This window comes from Sciurus vulgaris (assembly GCF_902686455.1).
Source record: "Sciurus vulgaris genome assembly, chromosome: 14".
NCBI lineage: Eukaryota > Metazoa > Chordata > Mammalia > Rodentia > Sciuridae > Sciurus > Sciurus vulgaris.
The window spans coordinates 78,568,898-78,593,906 of record NC_136475.1 but is presented as its reverse complement, the minus strand read 5'-3'; the positions used below and the strand labels follow the sequence as shown (position 1 = coordinate 78,593,906).

Sequence of the window (25,009 nt, the reverse complement as noted above, 5' to 3'; positions counted from 1 at the left end):
GTAATCTTCTAGAGAAGCTTTAGTTCTCAAATTTTCAATCCCCTTCCCACTCAGCACTAGTAGCACACTGTACTTATCACACAAAATATTAAGTCAGTTTCTCCCTTTCCAAAGGGAGCTAAAAGGATTCCTGCTACTCAGTGTATTTTATTGCCGAGGAAAACAAACTCCCTTAGATTTAATTTGACCACACATTCAGAAAAAGTAACGTAAAGCTTTCCTCTATTGAAGTAAGAAGCTAAATTCCATTCACTAACCAACAGAAAAACAAAGTCACACATAAGTTAAAAGAGGTATCAAATTAAGGTCTTAAAAGTATGGGCTCAAACCTCTTGGTTTCTTTTCTTCTTCTTCTTCTTTTTTTTTTTTTGGAGGTACTGGGGATTGAACCCAGGGACATTCTACCACTGAGCCACATCCCTAACCCTTAATGCCAACTGGCTATTTCTAGGAGGGGACAGGACAGATGTCCCAAGTCAGTTGCATGATGAGTTACCCCTGTCAGAACCTTGTTTCTGAGATGAGAGGTAAACCTGGGATGGCTGTATCCAGACAGGTCACAGAAAGAGGCTGTTGTAGAGCAACAATTTCTTTTCGGTGACTGTATTAATTGCTGTGTGGGGATGCTTGTTTGCAAGTTTCAGAGTAATGCTGCTACTTCTCTAGCATAACCATTTTTGGGGGGGTCAGAATCTTTTTACTTCAACTCCTTTTTATCTTACAATAAGCTGCCAACATGACTAACCCTGGCAGGTCTTAAGTTAACATTATGGTAGCAATGTATGAACTCCTGTGCACCCAAAAGGTAACAACGTGCTTCAGCTACATAATCCATTTAAGAAACAAAAAAAGCTCACTCAGCTAAAAGTCACCAGCAGGACAGTCTAGGTGTAGTCAGCCACCTATCATGCTTGAGCGGAACACTGCTGAAACCAACCTCAGGCTGGCCAAGCTGCTGCTGCAGATCCCCTCTGCAAAACTGGTGGTATGTGTGTGGGGTGACTGGGCAGGTGTGGAGGGGGAGAATAAGTCACCCTTGTTAATTCAGAGTAAGATGGAGGCACAGTCTGCAAAGTCTCAGCAGTTAGGGACTCACTGGGAAATGGCGTCTCGTTGTCACGTTGGTCAGGCAAGACAAGGCCCAAGAATCATGACTGTGGCCCAGCCTTCACCTGCAGTTACCACACATTCCCTCACCCCCCAGCCTTAGCCCTCTCAACAGAGACACTGTCTTGCTGGTTCAGTAAGCCATTACATGACAGCAACTACATGCAAACTGCAGAATCCCACAGGCCTGAGGATTTCTAGTCTGATACCAAAGCATAAGATAAATGGCATTTAAAAATACATACTAAGCAAGAAAATAAAACAAAATATCTACTGAAAAATGTTTCCCCTTCTGCACTCAAAGACTAAGATTCCAGTGATGTTAAAGTTCTATGCTATCTATAACCAAATGAAGTGAAAGAAGGAATTAGTGTTTCTAAAAATCAAAATAAATGTGGCTTAACTAGGGAGTATCACCGTGTTCAGGGTAAAGAAATCTGTGATGGCAAACCGCTCCCCCAAACCAAAACACCAAAAAATCCCCTAAAAAATGTTTACTCCTGGCAAAAACAAAGTGCAGCCTTACCCTTTGAACACCTGTTGCTGTCCCCGGCCCAGTCCAGCTACCGTAGTATCTTTAAGAAGGGTCTTCAGCCCCTTGTCCACAGAGACTTGGGCAATGCCTGCTCCCATCAGCCCTGCACCAAGAACAGCTAAATGCCTGAAAGCAAAGGATGGGAAAGGACTCTTACTTGTTTTGGTAAACATGGGAGGTTGCCTAAGTTATCATCCAATGAACCAACTCAAGCAGACACAATTAGGAGGTACTTCAAATAATTTCTACCTATACAAATACAATTTTAATAAATGATTGATTTTTAAAGTGAAATGCAAACATCTATTAGATCTAAAAGAACAGGTCTTCTCAGAACTATACTAATTCCCTATAGTGCCTGAAGATCATGGAAAATGAAACCATCCCTTCTAAGCCTAAATCAACATAAAGATTTTTGTTTTCTAAACAAAGGCCACCTTGCAGCGATATGTCTGAAAACTGTTTCTTACTCGTTAAGCACTGATTTGTTAGTGATTTTACCCTTTTCCAGCCATCTTTCATCTCTCCTGAAAGCTGTGCCTCTCTTGCCTCACCTGGATTAGTTTGTGTCTCCTCCTTGGTCTCTGCTCCAGGTCCTCCCCGTCCTTCTACAGGTGCACATCACTGCCTTTTCACCCCTGACTCCTCTTTAACTTGTTGGGACCACCTGATTGGCTTTATATACAATATCACTGTTTCCTCAAATTCTCAGCTTTCTGAAGATGAGAGAGCCTATATGATGATTGTTTTTAGTTCTGGAACAATATACCTCAGTAAATAACTAAAAAAACTTTTTTTTTGTGGTGCTAGGGATTGAACCCAGGGCCTTGTGCTTGCGAGGCAAGCACTCTTCCGACTGAGCTATCTCCCCAGCCCCCCCTTTTTTTTTTGGTAAAAGAAACACTTCTTTCATCAAAGAATCCTAGGTTTATAGTTCTGTAGATGTAAATCAGAGTTGTAATGAGGGATAAAGTTTCATTCCTAACCATTCTGGTTATAATGTTAAAAAAATCATACTTGAGTCCTGAGCAGGAAGACTAACTTCAAGTCCAGGAAGCATCTCCCAAATGCAGCTTTGTAACAATCCAAATATTTATTTACTACCTTCAATTCTTTTCCAAGTTAGGTCAACTCATAGATCATCCTGTTTCTTCTATCCATTTAATTTTGAGTTTTTGAATTTCTTTTTCTTTTTCTTTTTTTTTTTTTTTTTGTTTTGTTTTGGTACCAGGGATTGAACTCAGGGACACTTGACCACTGAGCAACATCCCAGGCCTATTATGTATTTTATTTAGAGACAGGGTCTCACTGAGTTGCTTAGTGCCTTGCTTTTGCTGAGGCTGGCTCTGAGCTCGTGATCCTCCTGCCTCAGCCTGTGGAGCCACTGGGATTACAGGCGTGCACCACTGTGCCCAGCAAGTTTTTGATTCATGATTTTTGTCTTAAAAATACAAGTGCATTTTTGTCTTAACTACAAGTGCTTATTTAAGGATATTTAATTCAAGTTTGGGAATGTTCTGTTGTAGTGTTTTTCTGCATTGTGATTGGGGAGAGTAATGTTCATAAGCTTACATGCTTTGATTCTCACTCATTTTCTATTTTTTTCCTTATATTAGCTTTAATGGATGATGCCTCTCTTTTTTGTATAGTTGGTACATAATACATAATGCTATCTGAATATAGCAATAAGAGGAGTATGCAGACAGGAATAACAGTGTGAAGTGGCACATGAGGTGTCTTACATTACCCTCTACTGCGCTCACAATCACGTGCTTTCTCTGTCACCCTCTCCCTGCCTCCCTCTCTCTCTTTCTCTCTCTCTGGTATTGAGGATTGAACCCAGTGCCCATATACCACTGAACTACGTCCTTAGCTCCTTCTATTTTGAGACAAGGTCTTGTTAAGTTGCCAAAGCGGGCCTTGAACTTCCGATCCTCCTGCCTCCCAAGTAGCTGAGATTACAGGTGTGTGTCACTGCACCTGGCCGAAAGTACAATTTCCTTAATTGACAACACTGTACATGGAGGGATGGGGGTGAAGGTATTAGATAGCATCAGATAGGAGCTGGTGTGTCTTAGGGTTGTGTGATTTTTGCTCTTAATATTTTTGTCTCTTCCTTTGTTTCTTTCTTGTCACAATAAAGTCCTCTCTTAGAAGTTAACAATACTTCAAAGAACAAATAAAAAATAATAATACCAAAAAGAAAAAAGAAAGTCAAAACTTTTTATGTAATTTTAAAAATTGTTGGGGATGAACACTAAATTCAGTCCAACTTTTGGCTATCACTTAAACCTTTCTGAGAGTGCTATAAGACTTTACCATGTGCTTAAATTGTGTTTGTACAATAGAATAAACACTGAGCTCCCGTTAAAAAAAAAAGAAGAAGAAATTAGCAATACTCTCTGCATTCTGTTTATGTGGTACATGAAGAATGGGGCTTTGTTTCCTTGTTAATCTGTTTGATCTTTACGGAATGTGTGAAAAGGTCTCTTTTTAAGTGGCCAACATTATTCTACTGCAACACAGGAGTAATTCACCAGATCCATTAAATAAAAGGTACTATTACTCTTAGGCAACAAACAATTGGTCTGATTGACACCAGTCACTAAGTGTGCTGGAGAAGGAGTTGACGGTTGCATTCCAGATTCCATGTGGAGATCAGCCCTCCTGGCTAGAATCTTATCTGTCTCACCCAAGTCTTTTCCACTTTAACTTCCACTTTGGGTGTGAGCTCATTAAAGGTAAACTGTAGAAGGAAGGGACTTCAGCTACTGCTCTTCAATCCCTCACTGAAACTCAGCTAGAACAGGGTTTTCAACCTCAGTGCTGCTGCTGTTTTGGGTTGCACTAGTCCTGTGATGGGGGCCGTTCTGTGCACTGTAAGGTGTTTAGCAGCAGCCCTAGCCTCGAGCCATTAGATGTCAGTAACTTCTCTTCCTCCCCAGTTGTGATAACCAAAAATGTTCTCACACACTCAAATATCTCCTGGAGGGGGCAAAATCGTTCAGGATGAGGAGCAGTGAACTAGGGTAGGGACATATTAAGTTGAAGATGCTGAAAAGCAGCATAACATTAAAAGAGGATTGTGATGAGTAGACATAGGCAGGAATAATCTCACCGCTTAGGTTGTAACTTAAAAGAAGCAGAAGATTTTAACAATGATAATGATACTTTATATTTTTTAATGAAGAAGTAAGTTCCCAGAGATGGCATCTCAGGTCAGAGAGAGAGAAACAGAGAAGACCACTGAATGGTACAGAGTGCATTCAGGAAGGGGGACCTAAACTGGACTTCTTAGGGACATCAATATAAGACAAGAAAGCTCTATAGGAGTCACTATAGGAACAGAGAAAACTCAGAACAGGTAGAACTTTGAAAGTCAATATGTTCTTCGTATGAATAAAGGCTCTAATGTGCTCAGGACAGAAGAGGTTGAGGGCAAGACCAAATCAACACATAAATCAAGTTCTGCAGCTCTTCAAAGACATCTGTAAGCTTTGCATACAGTAACATTCACCAGAGCTTCTAAGTTTAACTTACTTAACATCCTTCTGTGGGGCTCCAAATTTATTTTTCTTGCATAGGACTTGGCCATGATAAAGTCCCACCAAGGCCTTTGATTCTTTGGTCATTGCCAGCTCTCCAAATTTCTGAAAAGTAAAGAACAAGAAAAGGTAGAAATTTACAGTCTGGGTGACTTGGATTCCTTCAGTTTGTTTTTCTCTGCCGAGAACAGGTAGTGCTTGCAACACCTCAGTTTCTCAGGGGTGCTCAGGAAACCCACCAGTGCCTGTGTTGTCTCCAACTGATTTTTTTTTTTTTTTTTCAATTTGTGCAGCATGTTCTCACTATTGCTTTGAAAGGTTTGGGATGTAATTTAGCTCTTGGATTCTTTCCAGCAAAGGTATAATATTCTTTATCACAAAACTACGTCTCAGAGCCAAACAGGTCTTCACAAATGTCTCAAACCACTCTACTTGAGTTGGAAAGATGAGGCCCAGAAACATGAAGTGACTCTGCTGTTTAAAGCCACACTAACTCAAAGTGGCAGGAATGGAACTTGACTCCTAACTCCAGTTCTTTTTCCATGATACCAGGCTGCCCTGCAAGATACCTACCACCATTTTAAAAAGTGTCTCAATTTAGTGGTTAAAAGCGTAAGATTTAGAGTCTGGGTTTGACACAGTTGGGTTGAGTACTGGCTCTGAAAACGGTCAGGCATGGTGGTACATGCCTGTAATCCCAGTGACTCAGGAGACAGAGAGAGGAGGATCTCAAGTTTGAGGTCAGTTTAGTGAGACCCTTAGGAACTTAACAAGACCCTGTTTTAAGACCCTGTCCATGTGCCACTGTACCCAGCCTACCTTTGTCTTTCATTGGGTATGAGACATTTCTTTACATTTTCTAATTACCAAAAGAGGCGAGGCTTCAACATCTCATTTCTAGGTCCTGACAGGTACTCTCTCAATGTATTCATTTTGCCACAACAAGATCAGTCCAAATGCAGAACAAAACTATCCAAGCTCTGGGCATGGTGGTGCATGCCTGTAATCCTAGCTACCAGAGAGGCTGGGGCAGGAGGATCACAAGTTGAAAAATAGCCTGGGCAACTTAGCAAAACCATCTGAAAATTTTAAAAAAAGGTAGCGCACCCCTGAGTTTAATCCTTAGTACCACAAAAACAAAACAAAACAAAGCAAAACAAAATACAAGAGAAAGTCCAAGAGATTCATTTCAAAAGGGTTCAAACTCTGCTGCTGTTCCTTCTAGTTACAATTTCATTATGAAAAGCAAGTTCAAACCTGCAGACTATCAGTGATTTTCTCAGCTTCAACTTGTTCATTGAGAAAAGAGAATCACTGAAGAAAAAAAAATTATTAGGCTTTGGATATTTTTTTTTCCTACTTTAAACAGAATTCTGCATTTTTTGTTTCCCTGGAATAGATAATAAAAAAATGGAAGTAACTTTACCTGTGATTCAGCAAGATAACCAGCATCACTCCCTTGCTCAAGTCCAGTCTTTACAACCTAAAAACCACAGAAAGCACTTGTTTAGTGTTGGAATAGACTGGTGAGATGTACAATAATGCTTAATAAAATTGCTGTATTAGTTGGCTTTTCAAAGAGTAGGTCAAAAATCTAGATTTATGAGAAAGCACAGGACCGAGTGCCGGGTTGCTCTAAACTGACTGACCTCTCCATCTTGGAGGCTAGCTGAACCTAGCATGAAGTAGCTTACCTCACTCCTCTCGCTTCCCTCCTTTCTCCAAGTGTAGACAGACCCTCAGCTTCTCCTCTCAGCCCTTTACTCTCTCTATGCTTTCTTTCTCTGATGCATGGTCTAGTTTACCACAGGAACATGAACTCTACGAAATTCTACTTCACATGGAGGTAAGAGCTATCCTAAGTATAATGGCAAATACAGAAGATGAAGAAATGACCCTGAACCCAATCACCAGAATTTATGGGAATGACAAAACAAAAACAAACTAAATCCCTATTCCTAACCCTGAGTTCGGTCTAAACCATTGTTTGAATTTCCCGTAACATCTAAACTCAACACATCAAAATTTAATTTATAATTCTTCTTTGGCAAGTTTCTTACTACTTTTGTAATTTTAGTTTTACATCTCAAGCCTAACTTACCAAGATACTTGTCTAATTCATTGCTCTACATTCTCTCTCCCAATATTCATCTTTACCCACGACTATGAAAACAGCTCTCTATCATCTACATGGGACAAAGGTAAAATCTGTCAATTCATAACTGCTAACATTCTAAAATCTAGCTTCAAGCCGTCTTTCTTCAGATTGACATCTCACTTCTCACCTTTAAAAGCTGGTTTTGTTAAATGCTCCTTGAAGAGTCTCATATTTTCTAGCTTCCATGACTGTCAAAAATACTGGACCCATTTGACATAACTTTCCCTTCGCCTACCCTCCACTCATTTTTCAGGGCTGAGGTCAGAGCCCCTGCGGCTTTTCCTGATCTCTCGGGCTCAGAGTGATTGCTCCCTCCCATGTGTCCTCAGTAAGCCTCCTAGTACCTGCCATTAATCTTGAGCTGCCTTATGTCTCTTACAAAGCTATCTGCCTTCCCACAAGTATATGTTTAATCTCCCAGGTCCAGACTGTGAGATGAACACAGGTAGGGGATCAGGTTTCACATTTCATTTTATTTTTCTGCAGTATTGGGGATGAACCCAGGGCCTTGGGCACACTAGGCAAACATTCTACCAGTGAGCTACACCTGGCCTATATTTCATATTTTAAGTAATCTGGTGTCTTCTACTCAAAATATATTTGTTGACTGACCCAATCTTCAATTGTGAAGTCTTCAATCATGTGCTCTCTTAATCCTCTTAATCATGGGTTTTTCAGATGGAAGAATTCTAAATTTTAAAATCTACCTTAAAGTTTCTTTTATTTATTTATTTATTTATTTATTTAATTTTTTAAAGTTGTTAATGGACCTTTATTTAATTCATTTGTATGTGGTGCTGGGAATTGAACCCAGTGCCTCACACATGCTAGATAAGTGCTCTATCACTGAGTCACAACCCCAGCCCCAGACAGAGGTTTCTTCAACTCTGTGACCATTTTAATTATTCTCCTGGATCTTTTTCAGAACTTTTTTATATCATTATGTCTTCTTAATAATTCTAGTAATGGGGAGCCAGGCATAGAGGCACATGCCTATAATCCTAGCGGCTTAGGAGGCTGAGGCAGGAGGATTGTGAGCTCCAAACCAGACTCAGCAATTCAGTGAGGCCCTAAGCAACTTAGTGAGACCCTGTCTCAAAATAAAATATAAAAAGGGCTGGGGATGTTGCTCAATGGTTAAAAAACCCTGGGTTCAATCCCTGGTACCAAAAAAAGAAAGAAAAAAAAAAAGCAATGGGGAAGTCTCTGAGGATTTTAGGTCCTGACAGTGGTTCCGACTAAGGATAGAGTAACCATTACTTTTGTGTCAACTACCTCATAATCATGTATAATATTTTTCTGGCCTTCTTTTGCTGAAAAGACTTAGGATCCCTTCCTGCTTTCCTGGTTTCTTCTGACAGATTTAAACCTATCAACTGATGAGCATGGCATGTCTAACACTGTTTCCCCCCAAAACTTCATTTTATGGCTCCTTATAGCTTGACATGTTCTTCCCTTACTTTGTAAGTACTTTAATAGCAGACTTAAGAACTTCAGTACTGACATCTGTGGTCCAAAATGGCAATATGTGTTCTCTATAAGGGGAGAAAATATGAGAATGTTAAGAGTACGGGCTAAGAAGACTCACATCAATTATTTTCAGAGGGGCAGGATAAAGGCCTTTGGTCTGCTTTCGAACTTTGTCTTCCACAGTTTTGTAAATCTGTCGTCGAACAAATGGAATAGTCATGGCGTATGCTGTTAGTTCTGTAAGGTAAAAGTGCTTTTAGATACTTTTGCCAAGAGTCTAGCTCCCTTGTTAGTTTGTTCTCTAAACTCCATAAAAATGCAATAATTCTAGTTACTGAAAGAACTCTTCTTTAATATACACGATCTAAACAAGGTTTAATTAGTTGATAAATGTTAAAGTTTGGCCTTGGGTACATGCATGTTTATCACATTATTATAGTATTCTACTTTTGTATTAATGTTTAAAATTTTCTAAAGTACAAGTTTTTAGCAAACAGCTTTAACTGACCATTTTAACTTGACTCGCACAGAACAGTGAAATTCTTTAATGCTTGAGTTTTTGCTTACCATAAAAAAATGTACTCTACCTCTTCCTCATTCTGAATCTATAGCAAATAAAATAAATGCCCAGGGAGGAAGTTTTGCCTTTGTTCTTTACAAAGATACTCACTTTCCACCAATCCCTTGTTTCTCTTAGGAGAGATCTTCTTATCAACTAGTCCACTGGCAAAATTAACTGCAACTTCTTCTAAGTATTCAATTGTCCGTTCCTCTGGAGGTTTTACTCCTGGTCCTGTAAAAATGAATACAACAGATTGGATGCAAGAGAATTTAGATCAGTTCCAGCTAGGCAAAAACCTAGGCATGCCAAAGCCAAAGGCTGCAGTGCAGTATGACATTTCAGACTGGAGCCTAGTAGGTGGCAGTCGAGAATATGGACTCAAAAAAGAGGGGAAATACATTGAGTAAAGGGGCAAAAATGTGCTCAAAGGTAGAAAACAGGGTCCTGAATCTTTCAGTTGGACTTCAACTTTTACAGGATGTAGTATTATCTTATGTGGCTGGCACTCTTGCTGTAAAACTGGAAAAAAATGAATATATTGAAAAATCATTTGTAAAGACACTAGAAAGCTGTGGATTCAACAAGGTCTATATAAAATAAAATTCCAGAAAGGGAAGAGCCTTTCTTAGGTGAACTGGTGATTGCTGGTCATTTTCTTTTAGGGGATATGCCCCATTTGCTTTGGGGCATGGGCTGAAGCTGAAGGATGCTACTGGGGTCAAGTGAAGTCATCAGTTTCTGGTGATCATGAACACCAAGTCAGAAGCTAGAAGAAACCACATGTAAAGTCAGTTTTCCCAATGGAATATTTTTAGAGTTCTAAGTCAGTGAAGAGACTTGAGGGGGCTAGCTCAAAAAGGCAGAGTGAAATCTCTCACAGTGTCATGAGTGTCATGATGTTTACTACACAAAGTACTTTGATGGAGAAGGGGATCTGTAACACATATGCAACTGATTTCCCACTCAAGGCGTTTGCCAAATTTGAACCTGAGGGAAGCAGGACACTACAGTGAGGCCAGGATGGGTGGGCTAGCTCAGTGGTAGAATGTATGCTCACTAGGCACTGGATTTCAACCCCAGCACCACACAGACACATACACACACACACACACACGCATGCACGCACGCATGCGGGCATGCACATAGAATGAGGCTCCAAAATCCAAAGAGAATTTACAGGGCTGAGAAACCAAACACCTACCAGGTTCTCAATCTAAAGTGTTCAAGAACCCCATTGGAGGAGGTGGTTGGAGTCTAAAAAGCAATCTCATACAGTCTGTGGCACTTAGGAAACAATTCTAATAGAGAGAGGAGCCTGCAACAAATACACAACTGATCTCTCCCTTACAACATCGGTCTTGTTTTGAACCTGTGTGGGGAAGGAGAAAAAAGAATCAAGCCTCAAACTTCTGAACGGTAAAAATTCACTTATCCAGAAAAGTCATCATGCAGTCCTAATTCTGCAGGGAGTTCAAGGAAACTGAAATCTGTAAAGAAGAAGAGTGGAAAGCAGGTACCACACAAAAGGGATCTCATACAGGGGCTCCTCAAAACTTTGGCAGAGTACTATTCTGTACATGTATGAGAGGAAACTACCTGAGGTCAAAGAAAGAACCACCACAGAGGTACAAGAAGAAGTCAGGAGACAAATTGACTGATAGAAACAGATCCGGAAATGAAACAAAAGGGAGAATGAGCAGACACAAAGTTAAAAAGGCTATTGAAAATTCATGCCACATTCAAGAAGGTAGAGGAAAATAGGAATAAAATGAGAATAAACTGAAAAGATAAAAGTGAATCAAATGTTACTTTTAAAGGCGAAGAAAAAACTAAAATGAATAATACACAGCACTGGAAGATCAACAGCAGATGGTATGCCAAAGGGAAAACAGATCAGAAAATCCGAATAGATGGCAATAGAAAATATCCAGAATTAAAGAACCCTAAAAACAAACAACTAGAGTTTCATTTTGGGACTATGTCAAGTGATCTAATATGTGAAACTGGAATCTCCAAAAAGGGAGGCAGAAAAATATTTGAAGAAGCAATAGCCAAAGAAGTTCCCAATTTTGAAGAAAACAAAACCCCCATATATTGAAGATGTTCAATGAATCCCATGTATAACAAACATAAAAACAAAACAAATCCAAAAAACCCCGAAACTGGGTGCAGCGGCACTAAGGTAGAGGATCATAAGTTTGACGCCAGCCTTAGCAATTTAAAGAGGCCCTAAGCAACTTGGCGAGACCCTGTCTCAAAAAAAAAAAAAAAAAAAAAAAAAAAAACCCAGAAATTTCCCTTTTTCATCTTTTTTTTTTTAAGATAATTGTCTAAAACAAAAATGCCATATTGAGGAATCTGAAATAAACAAGAAGTAAAATGCATAACAACAAAAGGCACAAAGGATAGGAAAGAATGAAAGTAAACTCTTTAAAGATTTTACACCCATGTGAAATGACAGATCATCTGAAGACAGACTGAAGTGCCAGAACTATGCTGGTGTACTGTAGATGAAGGAATTGAAAGACTTAAGGAAACTGAGATGTTAGAGTATATCACTCAACTGCCAATTCAAGGTGGGCATGGTTACTATAAGTAGAGAAGCAAAAGCAGTAAAATAATCTATGGTGTTGGCTACTTGATCATGGTGTCCTTAGAAAAGAAATAGATGGGTAGTCTACTAAATTTTTACTTGTTCTGGATAAGCAGAATTATTCCAGGTCTAGTAAACAGAAGTGTAACTTGAATCACCAGAGTCAGGGGGCCTGCAATTCCCACAGATGAGCCAGTACACAGACCCACTGAAGGGTTTGTGAAACCATCTGAGTGAAGGGGAGGCTGTGTTCCCTTGAGAAGATTTTATTTTTTATCTTTTCCCCAGCCTTCCCCCAAGCCCCTATGGTCATCTGCCTTGGGGAGAGGAAAATAACCAAACTTTTAGGGGATTACTTTATACTGGTTCCGAACTGACACTAATTCCAGCACTGTGGAAAGCAGTGTCCCTATTATTCGTTCTGTGACTTGTGCAATAAGGGATATTATGATGGGAAAGGTCAAGGAAGAGCCTCTACAACTGTCTCTACCTAGAAAACAGTAAATGAAAAGTACTACCAACCCTGGAGGGACTGCAGAGATTTGTGCCACCCTCAAGACTTGAAAGATGCAAGGTAGCGATTCTCACTGTATCCCCATTCAACTTGCCTATTTGGCCTGTGCAGAATACAGATGGAATGACAAGGGTTTATTATGGTCTTAATCAGGAGGAAACTGCATTGCAGCTGGTATTCCATATGCAGTTCATTGCTTGAACAAATTAACACAATCCCTTTGTACCTGGTAATGAGGTTACTGGTTTGGCAAATGCCTTTTTCCTTAATGCCTGAAGGGGGCCCCTTCTTTGGATTTCTGAGACAACATATTACTCATTTGGGTATGCTATTCTAGTCTATTTACTTAGTAACTAAAAAAGCAGCTAGTTTGAGTGAGGCCCAAGACAAGAGAAGCTTTTCTGCTATTTGGACCATATGACTCAAACCTAATGGTGTAAGAAGTGTCGGTGGCAGACAGCAATGCTGCCTGGAATCTTTAGTAGGCTCCTATAGCTGATCACAGTGTAGGTCCTTAGGATTTTGGAAAAAGTCCCACCATCCTCTGTGAATACTACTTTTGGGAAATAATTTTTGGTTTGTTAGTAAGCCTTAGTAGAGGCTTAAGGCTTAACCATGGCCATCAAGTTACCAGGTGACCTGAGCTGCCTATCATGAAATGGATGTTATCTGACCCACTGAGCCATAAACTGGGAGCAATGGTAGTGCTCTATTATCCAATGAAAGTGGTACACAGCACTGTGCTTGGACAGACCCTGAAGGCAAAAGGTGCACGTGGAGTGGCCAAAATGACCACAGTCCTTACTTTTGACTTCCCCTAGTCTGCACCTGTAGCCTCATGGGGAGTTCCTTATGAACAGCTCACTGGGGAAAGGAAAACTCAGGCCTGGTTTGTAGTTTGTTCTCTGTGTTACGCAAGTTCCATTTGGGAGTGGATAGCTGTCACACTACAGTCTTCTAGGACATCTCTGAAGGACAGCAGTGAAGGATCACCTGTCAGTGGGCAGAGCTTCAAACAGTACACCTGAGTTCATGTGACTGGAAGGTAAAATGGTCAGAGTCTATATTGGCCATTACAGTCTATGCTATATATACTATATATACTTATAGACTATACAATGGTTTGGCTGGATGATTGGGAACTTGGAAGGAACCTGGATGGAAAACTAATGAAAAGGTATTATGGGATGAATTCTGTCCTCTCAAAATTTGTATATTGAAGCCCTAATTTCCATACTACAAAATGTGACTCCATTTAGACATAAACCTTTAAAGAGGTGATTAACTTAAAGTGAGGCAATTAGGGTGGTCCTAATCCAATCAGACAGGTATATTTAACTTAAAGTGAGGCAATTAGGGTGGTCCTAATCCAATCAGACAGGTATACTTCTAAGAAGGAATGTGGACACACACAAGAGACATGAGGGATATGCACAAACAGGAAAGATCATGGGGAGGCATGGTGAGAAGGCAGCCATCTGCAAGTCAAAGAAAAATGCCTCAGAAGCAATCAAACATGCTAAAATATGACCTTAGACTTCTATTTTCCAGAACCGTGAGAAATACATTTCTGTTGTTTAAGCCACCCGTCTGTGATATTTTGTTATGGCAGCACCAGCCAACTAATGCAAACGGACACCTGGGGAACAGTATGTAGACAGACCTCTCTGAATAGGCAAACAATGTGAAAACACTTGTGACCCATACGAATATTTGCAGAAGGGTCACCTTGGCAGAGGATTCCAATCAAGTGGATACGGTGACTCATTCTGTGGATACCAGTTAGTCCCTTTTCCCCAACAACTCCTGTCACTGTCCCTTGAACACAGTGGCTGCAGTGGAAGGTATGGAGGTTATGCATGGGTTTATTAGCAATGTGAACTTACTATAGTCTCTGTCAAGTGCCCAATTGGCCAGCAGGAGACACCATATGATAACTCTTGAAGTGACCAGGCAGCTGTCCAGTGATAGCTTGATTACACTGTACTGCTTCTGTCCAGGAAAGTGAAGCACTTTAATTCTTACTGGAACAGAAACTCTGGCTATGAATCTGCCTTCTTGGTTTGCAATGCTTCTGCTAGAACTTTCATTTGTGGTCTTAGAACACCTTACCCACCATCATCACCACACAGTACTGCTCCCCATCAAGAAATTCACTTCACAGTAATCGAGGTGCAAAAACAACAGGCCACAGGCTATATGATGAAACAATGGTTTTATGGTATCCTCCAATACTGTAAAGCAGTGACTTGACAGAACAGTGGAATGGACTTTTTAAGACTCAGTTACCATGCCAGTTAAGTGGCAATCCTTTGCAGGGCTAGAGTGTCCTCAAGGATGTATATAAGTCAGTTTCTTATATGGGGCTATTTTTCTGACAGCCAGGATTTTGGGGTCCAGGAATTCGTACTACCATAACCTGTGATGAGACAATTCAACCAGGACTGCTAGTGGCCTAGACCTTTGGGAATAAGATCACCCTACCAGGCAAAGAACCAGAGAGAGCTAAGATGCTTCTTAAGGGCAAAGGGAATAGGGCATGGGTAGTGGAAATACTGCCTCCCCATACCACACTTGGTATACAGCCAGCGCACTGTAGTCCCTAAGGGAGGTGCAGTCAAGGACTCAGGGCTCCTGGGCAGGCTATGCTCACATATATGCTCCATACCTAGTCCAGAAACCTCCACTCCTACCTCTCTTTATGGGAGGCCTCCTTACTGAGGAGGGAAGGGAGGATCTTAAGACACTTTTCTCCCACACTCAGGTCATCTCCTCTCCCCAGGGTTCATAAAGCTGCAGGAGACTTGTCAGGGCTTCCTCAATAGTGAGATGGCCCCCACCTATGTGAGACTCCATCTGACCCTTCTTTCAAAAAGTAAATGGAACAGGGAGGAGCTGGTGCTTTCTCCAGTTTTAGCCTTTTGCGTAAAGTATGGAAGTAGTGATTAAAGGCTTTCGTTACTTTCATTTTGGCTTGTTGCTTTAGTTTGCTGCTCTGATACTTGACAGTTCAGTCTTCTTTCTAGATCAGCCGAGCTCTGGACATACACAGGATAGTTGCATTATGTTAGGTAGAAGTAAGAATGACTTAATTATTGTCTTTATTTGGGGATGATGTATGGTTTAAGGATATGTGTCTTTGCATCAAATTGACAGGAAGTGGACCGTGTTAGTTTTCCAATTTATCAACTTGGTTAGACTATGATTGTCAGTTCTTTAATAAAGGCTAATTGAGGTGTTGCTATGAAGACATCTGATTAAAGATCGTAACCAAAAGATAAATTATTAATATCAGAAATTAAAGAGGAGGCAACCTTACAAAGTACAAAGATTAGAGTCGGAAGAAGTGACATGTCTATAATCCCAGTTACTTGAAAAGCTGAGGCCGAAGGATTGCAAGCTCAAGGTCAGTCTGGGCAAAGAGACCCTGTCTCAGAAAAAAAGCTGGGGTATAGCTCAGTGGTAGCACTTGCCAAGGATGCATGAGGACCTGAATTTAATTCCAAATACCATTAAATTTTTTTTTTAAACAGGAATAAGGACGTATTATGAATAATTTCATTGCAATAATTTTGGTGAGTTAATAGACAGATTCTTTGAAAGACACAAAACTAACACAGCTCACTCAAGAAATGGAGACCCTCCCAGTGCTGGGGAAAAAAAAAGAAAGAAAGGAATGGAGAACATGACTAGCTGAGTTTTTTTGGGGGGGCTAGGGGTGGTAACTAGGGATTGAACTCATAGGGTTTTTACTACTGAGCCACATCCTTAGCCCTTTTTATTTGTTTTTATTTAAAAATATATTTTTTCATACATGTATATAGGGTAATAATGTCTGTCTCATTCTATGGTCCTTCCCATGCCTACTGCCCCACCCCTCCCTCTTTCCCCTCTGCATAATCCAAAGTTTCTTCATTCTTCCCTACCCACCCCCCACTATGGATCAGCATCTACTTATCAGAGAAAACATTCAACATTTGGTGTTCTGGGATTGGCTTATTTCACTTAGCATATTTTCCAGTTCCTTCCATTCACCTGCAAATGCCATAATTTCATTCTTCTTTAAGGCTGAGTAATATTCCATTGTGTATATGTACCATATTTTCTTTATCCATTCATCTGTTGAAGGGCATCTAGGTTGGTTCCATAGTTTAGCTATTGTAAATTGAGTTGCTATAAACATTGATGTGATCAATCCTTTTTATTTTTATTTTTTATTTTGAGACAGGGTCTCACTAAGTTGCTAAGGTTGGCCTTGAACTTGTGGTCCTCCTGCCTCAGTCTTATAAGTGGCTGGAATTGTAAGTGTGTGCTACCACGCCCAGCCTGTATTGATTATTGATTAAGAATATTTAATCTTTAGGTAAAAGCTTTCCCAGAAAACTTCAATCCCTTATGATTAACTACTGGTTAATTCTATTAGATATTTAAGAAAGAAATTATTCCACTTCTACACAAAATCTTTCAGAAAACAAGGGGAACATTTCCCTACTCATTTTATGAGGCCAGCACTACCCTGATACTAACACCAGGCAAAAAATACCATAAAAATTAAAAATATCCCTGAAATCATTATCCCTCAGGACCAGATATAAAAATCCTTTATAAAAATTTTGCTAATCAGGACTGGAGATATTGCTCTAATCAGGACTGGAGATATTGCTCACTTATACAGCACTTGCCTACTATGAGCAAGGCCCTGGGTTTGATTTCCAGAAAAGCAAAACAAACGAAACTGATCAAACCAGTAACCTATAAAAAGGATAATATATCATGTTTAAGTGGAGTTTATTCCAGGAACAAAAGGTTGGTTCAATAGTAAAATATTCGTGTAACTGACATTATTATCAGATTGAAAAAAAAAAAAACTCATACAATTATCTCAACAGATGCAGAAAAGGCACTGGACAAAATTCAACACCCATTTTAAAGAAACTATAAGTAAGAGGGAACTTCTTCAACATGATAAAGGGCATATATGAAAAACCTATAACTAACAACATACTTAATGGTGACTGTTTTCCCCCCAGGGACAGGAACAAGTTAATATTTGTTTTCACTATTTGTTTCAATATTTGTTTTCACTATTTCAATATTTGTACAAAGGTCGTAGACACTGGAGTTAAGTCAAGAAAAAGAAATAACCAGCATGTAGATTGGAAAAGAAAAAGACAAACTATTTGTAGACAAAATGATTATTTTTATAGAAAAGGTCTTAGGAATCCTCAAAACAAGAGAACTAGTTTAGCAAAATCACAGGCTACAAGGTCCATGTCCAAAATTCAACTGCATTTTTCTTTTTTCCTCAGTACTGGGGATTGAACCCAGGGATGCTCTACCACTGAGCAGCATCCCCAGCCCTTTTTATTTTATTTTTTTTATAAGACAAAGTCTTCATAAATTGCTCAGGCTGGCCTCAAACTTTTGATCCTCCTGCCTCAGCCTCCTGAGGGGCTGGGATTATAAGTGTGTGCCATCTCACCAAGCTACATTTTATACTAGAAATTAATGAGCAACGAAAGTAAAAGTAAAGTATAGTGGGTCTGAGGTGTAGCTAATTGGTAGAGGAGTACATTCAATTCTCTATACTAAAAACAACAACAACAAAGTTAAGGTTTGTGCTGGGATGTAGCCAGTGGTAGAACAAGTGGCTAGCAAGGGAGAAGTCTTGGGTTTGATCCCCAGCATCAATAATACTAACAAAAACTGAATCAGAAGTATAGTGACCTAAAAGTGTGAAATACCTAGTATAAATTCTTTTTTTTTTTTTTTTTTTTTTTTTTTGTGGTGCTGGGGATTGAACCCAGGGCCTTGTACATGCTAAGCAAGCACTCTACCAAATGAGCTACCCCAGCCCTGAAATACCTACTATAAATATAACAAAATATGTGCAAGGGCTGTTCAACCAGAGATACAAAAACACTTCTGAGACATTAAAGATGACTAATGAAATCAGTCAATATTTTAAAGACATCAATGCTCCTCAAATTAACATATTGAATCCATGAATTCTAATCAAAACTGTAGCAGGGCCAGGCATGGTGGCACATGCCTATAACCCTAGTGACTAGGAAGGATCGCAAGTCTGAGACAAGCCTCAGCAATTTAGTGAGGTCCTAAGCAACTTAGTGAGACCCTGTCTCAAAAAAAAAAAAAAAAAAAATTAAAGGGGTTGAGAATGTGGCTTAGTGGCTAAGCATCCCTGGGTTCAATGCCTCGAGGGGAAAAAAAAAAAAAAAAGACAATGTGATATTGGTAAACATATAGGTAACCAGAAACAGGAAATTCAGATTACAGATCCAAACATACAGGGTTAACTGATTTTTGGCCAGCATGTCAAGGCAGTTCACTTTGGAAAGCATGGTCTTCTCAACAAATAGTGACAGAGCATTTGGATATTCATATGCAAATAATATAATAATTCTGTCCTTAGATAATGAAAAGTCACACAGTGGGAAAAAGTAGTTACCAATCACATATTTGATAAAGAACTTGTATCCTGATATATAAAGAATGCTGAAAATTCACTAATAAAAAGTAAATCAAATGACCTGCAAAAGATTTGAACAGATACTTTACCAAAGATATACAGAAAGCAAATGATTTTGTGAAAAATATTCAGTATCCTTGGTGATTACAAAATATAAAATCTTGATGAGGTATTATTACACTCCTATGTTTAATATTAAAAAGACTAGTTATGTAAAGTGGTTGGAAACTAGAACTCTTTTTTTTTTATGTCTTTTAGATATTTATTCATAGGCTATTTTAAACATTATTTAATTTTTAAACAGGAATCCTAGTTGACCTTTGAACACAGATTTACTTAAACATACTAGGAAGTACTCCATGGAGACAAAAAGCAGATCACTGATTGCTTGGGTGCGAGGCAGGAGTGAGAAACCATGAAAGCAGGAGAGAGAGGACCCAGGGTGAGGAGGAAACATTTGGGGTGATGGCTATGTTCACTGCCTTGATTGTTATGATGGGTTACTGATTTGTCAAAATTTATCAAATTATGTACTTAAAAATATGCAGTTTATTGGCAAAAATTATTTCTTAATAACAGTTATCAAAAAAAGAAATGTTCTTAAACTCATATATCCTGCTGTAGAAATTATCTTCAGAGTCAGTTTACAAACTGTGCACTAAAATTATTCTCATTAGGAAACTAGAACTCTTATACACTGTTGGTAGGAATGCAAACTGATATAACCACTTGGCAAAAGAATCTGATAGATTCTTAAAAGTCAAACACATATGGAGCCAATCCACTCTTCTGTATTTATCCAACAGATGTGAATACATGTCTTCATAAAGACTTGTGGATCAATGTTCATAGCAGCTTTATTCCGCATAGCCCCAAACTGGAAACAACTTAAATGTCCATCATTCAGTGAATGGATAAATCAACTATGGCACATATTTTTTTTTTTTTAAATAACTTTTTTGGGAGGTGTCAGGGGGCTGAACTCAGGGGCATTCAACCACTGAGCCACATCCCCAGTCCTATTTTGTATTTTATTTAGAGAAGGGTCTCACTGAGTCGCTTAGTGCTTCACTTTTGCTGAGGTTGGCTTTGAACTCTTGATCTTCCTACCTCAGCCTCCTGAGCCACTGGGATTACAGGCGTGCGCCACTGCACCCAGTAACTGTAGCATATTTATATAACAGAAAAATACATAGCAAGAAAAAGTAACAAATTGGGGCTGGAGTTGTGACTCAGCGATAATGTGCCTGCCTAGCGCACAGGAGGCACCAGGTTCGATCCTCAGCACCACATAAAAATAAATAAATAAAATAAAAGCATTGTGTCCATCTACAACTAAGTAATTAAAAAAAAAAAAAAAAAAAAAAGAAAGAAAGAAAGAAAAGGCACAAACTACTGATATATGCAACCTGGACAGATTTCAAAAACATTATTTTAAATGAAAAACAAAAAGCTGCACACTAGACATGTCCAATTTTTTAAATTGTAGTAGTGTTTACACAGCTATGTATATTTGTCAAAACTCTAATTGTATATAAAAAATTGGTGAAATTATTAGGTAAATAAAATCTCAATAATGCTGAATTTTAAGAAATAGGTGAGGGTGAAGAGGGTGATGAACACACAACTCAGAATACTGATTTCTATTTGTTTTTTTTTTTGGGTGATACTGGGGATCAAACCCAGGGGCACTCTTTACCACTGAGCTACATTCTAATCCTTTTTTTTTTTTTAATTTTGAGACAGGGTCTTACTAAATTGTTGAGGGTCTCATTAAGTTGCTGAAGCTGGCCTTGAACTTGCATTCCTCCTGTTTTACCCTTCTGAGTTGCCAGGATTATAGGCATGGGCCACCAAGCCAGACTACTGATTTCTATTTCTAACAGAAATTGTGTGAGAGGAAGCAGACCATAAGTAGATGACAATTATGTTAACACTCTCATGTTGGTTGTTTCATACAGGTTTATTGTTAACACACACACACAAAATGGATAATGATACAAGTAATTTTAGAATACAAAATAATGACGATTTAAATCCTGTACTCCTGATATCTAAATTATAAAGTAAAATAGAGATCAGGGTAATGTTGAAAATCATTTTAACATTAGTAATTAGTATTAGTAATTAGTATTAGTAATTTTAGAAAACTGCATTCCTCAAAATCATGACTCATTTTCTAAGAGTTTGAGTGTCACTCTAACCAACATTGGACACATTAACTCTTTCAGAAAATAAGTAACTTTATAATGGCCAACTTTGAAACATGCTAACACTTACCCAAGGGTTCCACCAATTGGTCAACCAGTCCCATTTTCTTTGCTCTGTCTGCTCGAATGTTTCTACCAGTCAGCATCATGTCAAAAGCAGCAGGCACACCCACCTAACCAGCAGACAAAGAGCAGAGTATGGAGGAAAGTGAGGGTGACAAATGAGAAAACAGCACATTGCAAAAAAATCAAGCCAGATTTTGATGGTACTTAATGGTAAGTTAAATTTTACATACAGATACATATTTAAGTTTGGGATTAGCTACTTCTAACAGAAGCAAATATGTCTTTATCTCTTCCTTTAATTTAATAAATAAAATTCGTCTTAGGGAACTGATAAAGTAGAGAATTAATTTCATGTTTCCTAAAAGTATACACTTAGGTCATTCCAAGTTTCTTTTCAACCAATCATATAATACTTAAAATTTCTATAATAGAACTACAATGAAGATGCAGAAATCTGATAGTTTTGACAAAGTCTTTGGAAAGAATTTTAGGTTTAACAAAAATGGAATTTAGCTACGGTTTCTTAACAAAAATGGAATTCAGCTAGGGCTTCTTATGTGACACTAGAAAAATGACTTGTAGCAACAAATGCCAGTAATAGTTTAAAAAAAAAAACATCTTCTATACACATATAGTTTTTTTCTTTTTTTTTTTTAATTCAAAGAAGCTTCATTTTTTTATTTGGCTTTTTGACTCTGTGCTTGTGCCTTCAACACTTTCACAACGATTTGCCCTGCTGACATGTTTTTTTGTTTTAGACAATCTCATAAGGACTTTGGGTCTCACAGCACGAAACCCTCGAAGTCTGCCTGGGCACACACCATATGCAGATTTTTGTGCTTTCCCAACCTTCTTTGTATAAAGGTAAATGATTCTATTACCAGGGGTTTGAGACAGCCTAGTTTTGTTAGAGGCTGTATTGTAGGAAAGCCTACGACGATAAGTCAAATGCTGGACCATTCTGAGTGCCTCTAGACACCATCCCCGGAAGAGCCACATATATATGTTTACTTATGGTTTTAATAAATCCTTTTGACATTCCTAAGAAAGAATGAACATTATTTATTATTTGAAGATTAATAAGACTAATACCATAAATCTTCCTTTTTTTTTTTAGTGCCCAGTTCATATCAACTTCTTTGCTAAAAGTATTTCTTTTTTAGTAACAGGATTGAACCCAGAGGAGCTTAACCACTGAGCAATACCCCTAGCCCTTTCTGATTTTTATTTTGAGACAACGTCTCATTTTCTTAGGGCCTCGCTAAGAAGCTGAGGCTGGCTTTGAACTTGCATTCCTCCTACCTCAGCCTCCTGAGTTGCTATGGTTATAGGCATGAGTCATCATGCCTGCCTGCAAAAAGTATTTCTGCAGAGCCTTGTTTTCACTGAGAAATCTACAATGTCAAAAGCTATGAAGTTCAGTGGGCCCTCCAATTTGATATAAAGATTGTTCTGCAGTCTCCAGGTCTGACTCTCCTTCCCCTTATCCTTAAGAATTCAAGGGTGGGAGGGTAGGTGTACTTGCCTAGCAGGCATAAGGCCCTGGGTTCAATCCCCTGTATTAAAAAAGAAAAGAATTTAAAAGCATGTTGGGCCTCTTCTGTCTGACAGAATATAGCAAAAGGAGAGGGTCTAAATCAGAGAATGAGGGAAAAAGATCTCCCTCATATTTATTATGAAATATAATCTATGATTTTGAAAAGATAAGATAGTACTGTTCAAAGAAGGAACAAATTAAACTAAAAGCTCTGGGAAAGCAAGGCACCTATCTTATTTATTTTTACCCTTATTTAGGGACCAAGAAAGGACCTTGATTGATAATTTTATGCAATTAAAAAATAAATACCAGACCATGTGCAGCATGCCTGTAATCCCAGTGGCTCGGGAGGCTGAAGCAGCCTCAGAAAAAGCAAGGTGCTAAGCGACTCAGTGAGACCCTGTCTTTAAATATAACACAAAAAGGGCTGGGGATGTGGCTCAGTGGTTGAGTGCCCCTGAGTTCAATCCCTGCTACCAAAATAAATAAATAAACAAATGAATAAATGAATAAGTATATGGAATAAAAATCTCTCAATGATCCTAAAATACTCCTATTTAGTTCCTTAATTCTACAATGAATGCCTGTATTCATTGTGTTTTATACAAAAGGAAACAGATCTAAAGGGACACTTGTTTCTAGATTCTAAGTTCATGGGGGCGGGGCAGGGTGGAAGGGTGGATGGAGGAGAGAATGAAAGGGAGAGGGGTCTTAAACTCACCATTTTGGGCAGTCTTTGGGTGCCTCCTGCTCCTGGTAGGATTCCCAGCAAGACTTCAGGGACACCTAATACTGTTTTTCTATCTTTTGTTGCTATTCTGTATTGGCATGCAATGGCAAGCTTCAAACAAATGAAAAAAATAAATTAGACTGCTGGACAATGTTAATTTCATAACATCTTAGGATCTCTGAGGGTCTAAAGATTACTTATAAAGCAGGAAGGTGCCAACAGAATAAACTGAAGTTCCTTAGGGTGGCATCTGATGCTTTCCATAATTTACCTTTTCAGTCTTTTTTCATGCTTTCCCCTAATTTACTGACCCTATTGGGTTACGGGTCTCCTTAAAAATCTTCTCGGGCTGGGGTTGTGGCTCAGTGGTAGAGTGCTTGCCTAGCATGTGTGAGGCACTGGATTCGATCCTTAGCACCACATATAAATAAATGAATAAAATAAAGGTCTATCGACATCTAAAAAAAAATCTTCTCAAAGTTACAGAAGTTTGCAATAGAAAAATACACACATAATTTTATGTGGACCCTAAGTTAAGAAGCCCTGTACTCTGGAGACCCACCCTCTAATCAAGCAGGCCTACTCGGGTTTCCTCATAGGCGCTGCTTATCCTTGCCTTTGCTTACTGTGTACCCTATGTGGAATGCATTTTCAACCATTTTCCAGTTAATCAAATTCAGCCCATCTTTTAGATCCAGGCCCAGGTTTTCTTAATTAACATATGTGAAAATGTCCAGCATAGAGCCTCAGACACGATAAATATGCAATAAATGTAATTTTCTTTTCCCCTTCTTCTTTTCTTATATGCTTTCCATGTATAAGAATCTCTTCTCTCCAATCTTATATTATTTACCATCTTTACTACTCACAGGAAACTTAAATGTATGTCTTGTGTTTCTCAACCAGATTTAAAAACATGAACATGGATCATATTTTTGAATCTTTGCAAACTTGAACCAGGTTTTTAGAACTGAAAAGAACCTTGGAGACCCAGTTCATATCTCAGTTTACATGTGAAAACATCACACATTGGTTCACTTGTTCTATGCCAATTGCTCTATCACAGAGATTAAGGATTAAAACCTGTTCAGAAGTTTGATATTAAACCTCTGAAAATGTTTTGCAAGCTAACCAGTAGCCATAGGTTTATAGCTGGTGAGTCTCAGCAATGAACTGTGGTGTCTGAAAAACTGGAATACATCTGTACCTCAAGTCCTCCTCCCAAACAGGATCCACTGATGGCAGCCACGACAGGTTTTGGGGACTTCTCAAGTTTCTCAAACATTCTCTGTCCTTCCTGTGATATGTTTGTTGCTTCTTGAGGGGTCTTACAAGAGGCTAACATGCTGAAGTAGTCACGAAAAGTAAACAGGAAAAAATGAAGGATGAAACCATAATCTACTTTGTTCAAGACTTCATCCACTATCTACTTATCCCATCCCGCCAAATATCAACATTTGGTAATGAGTTTTTAAACAGAAAACAAAAATAT

The 25,009-nt window shown here is 38.9% G+C and overlaps 1 protein-coding gene and 1 long non-coding RNA gene across 2 annotated transcripts in view; one reads left to right on the top strand and one right to left on the bottom strand.

Annotated features, from left to right (window-relative positions):
* Positions 1 to 25,009, bottom strand: part of HADHA (hydroxyacyl-CoA dehydrogenase trifunctional multienzyme complex subunit alpha) — a 44,140-nt gene that overhangs the window by 10,321 nt on the left and 8,810 nt on the right. Inside the window, exons 5-12 of the mRNA XM_079110162.1 lie at positions 24,725 to 24,863; positions 23,509 to 23,628; positions 21,255 to 21,357; positions 9,486 to 9,608; positions 8,934 to 9,052; positions 6,614 to 6,670; positions 5,183 to 5,292; positions 1,634 to 1,768 (exon numbers count right to left, since the gene is read on the bottom strand). Coding sequence (XP_078966288.1) covers positions 1,634 to 1,768; positions 5,183 to 5,292; positions 6,614 to 6,670; positions 8,934 to 9,052; positions 9,486 to 9,608; positions 21,255 to 21,357; positions 23,509 to 23,628; positions 24,725 to 24,863 — 906 coding nt within the window. The remainder of the gene's footprint in view (positions 1 to 1,633; positions 1,769 to 5,182; positions 5,293 to 6,613; positions 6,671 to 8,933; positions 9,053 to 9,485; positions 9,609 to 21,254; positions 21,358 to 23,508; positions 23,629 to 24,724; positions 24,864 to 25,009) is intronic.
* Positions 9,617 to 17,119, top strand: LOC306643862. Its single transcript, XR_013759091.1, has 3 exons — positions 9,617 to 10,024; positions 11,732 to 13,812; positions 13,866 to 17,119. It is a non-coding gene; the product is annotated as an uncharacterized lncRNA (long non-coding RNA).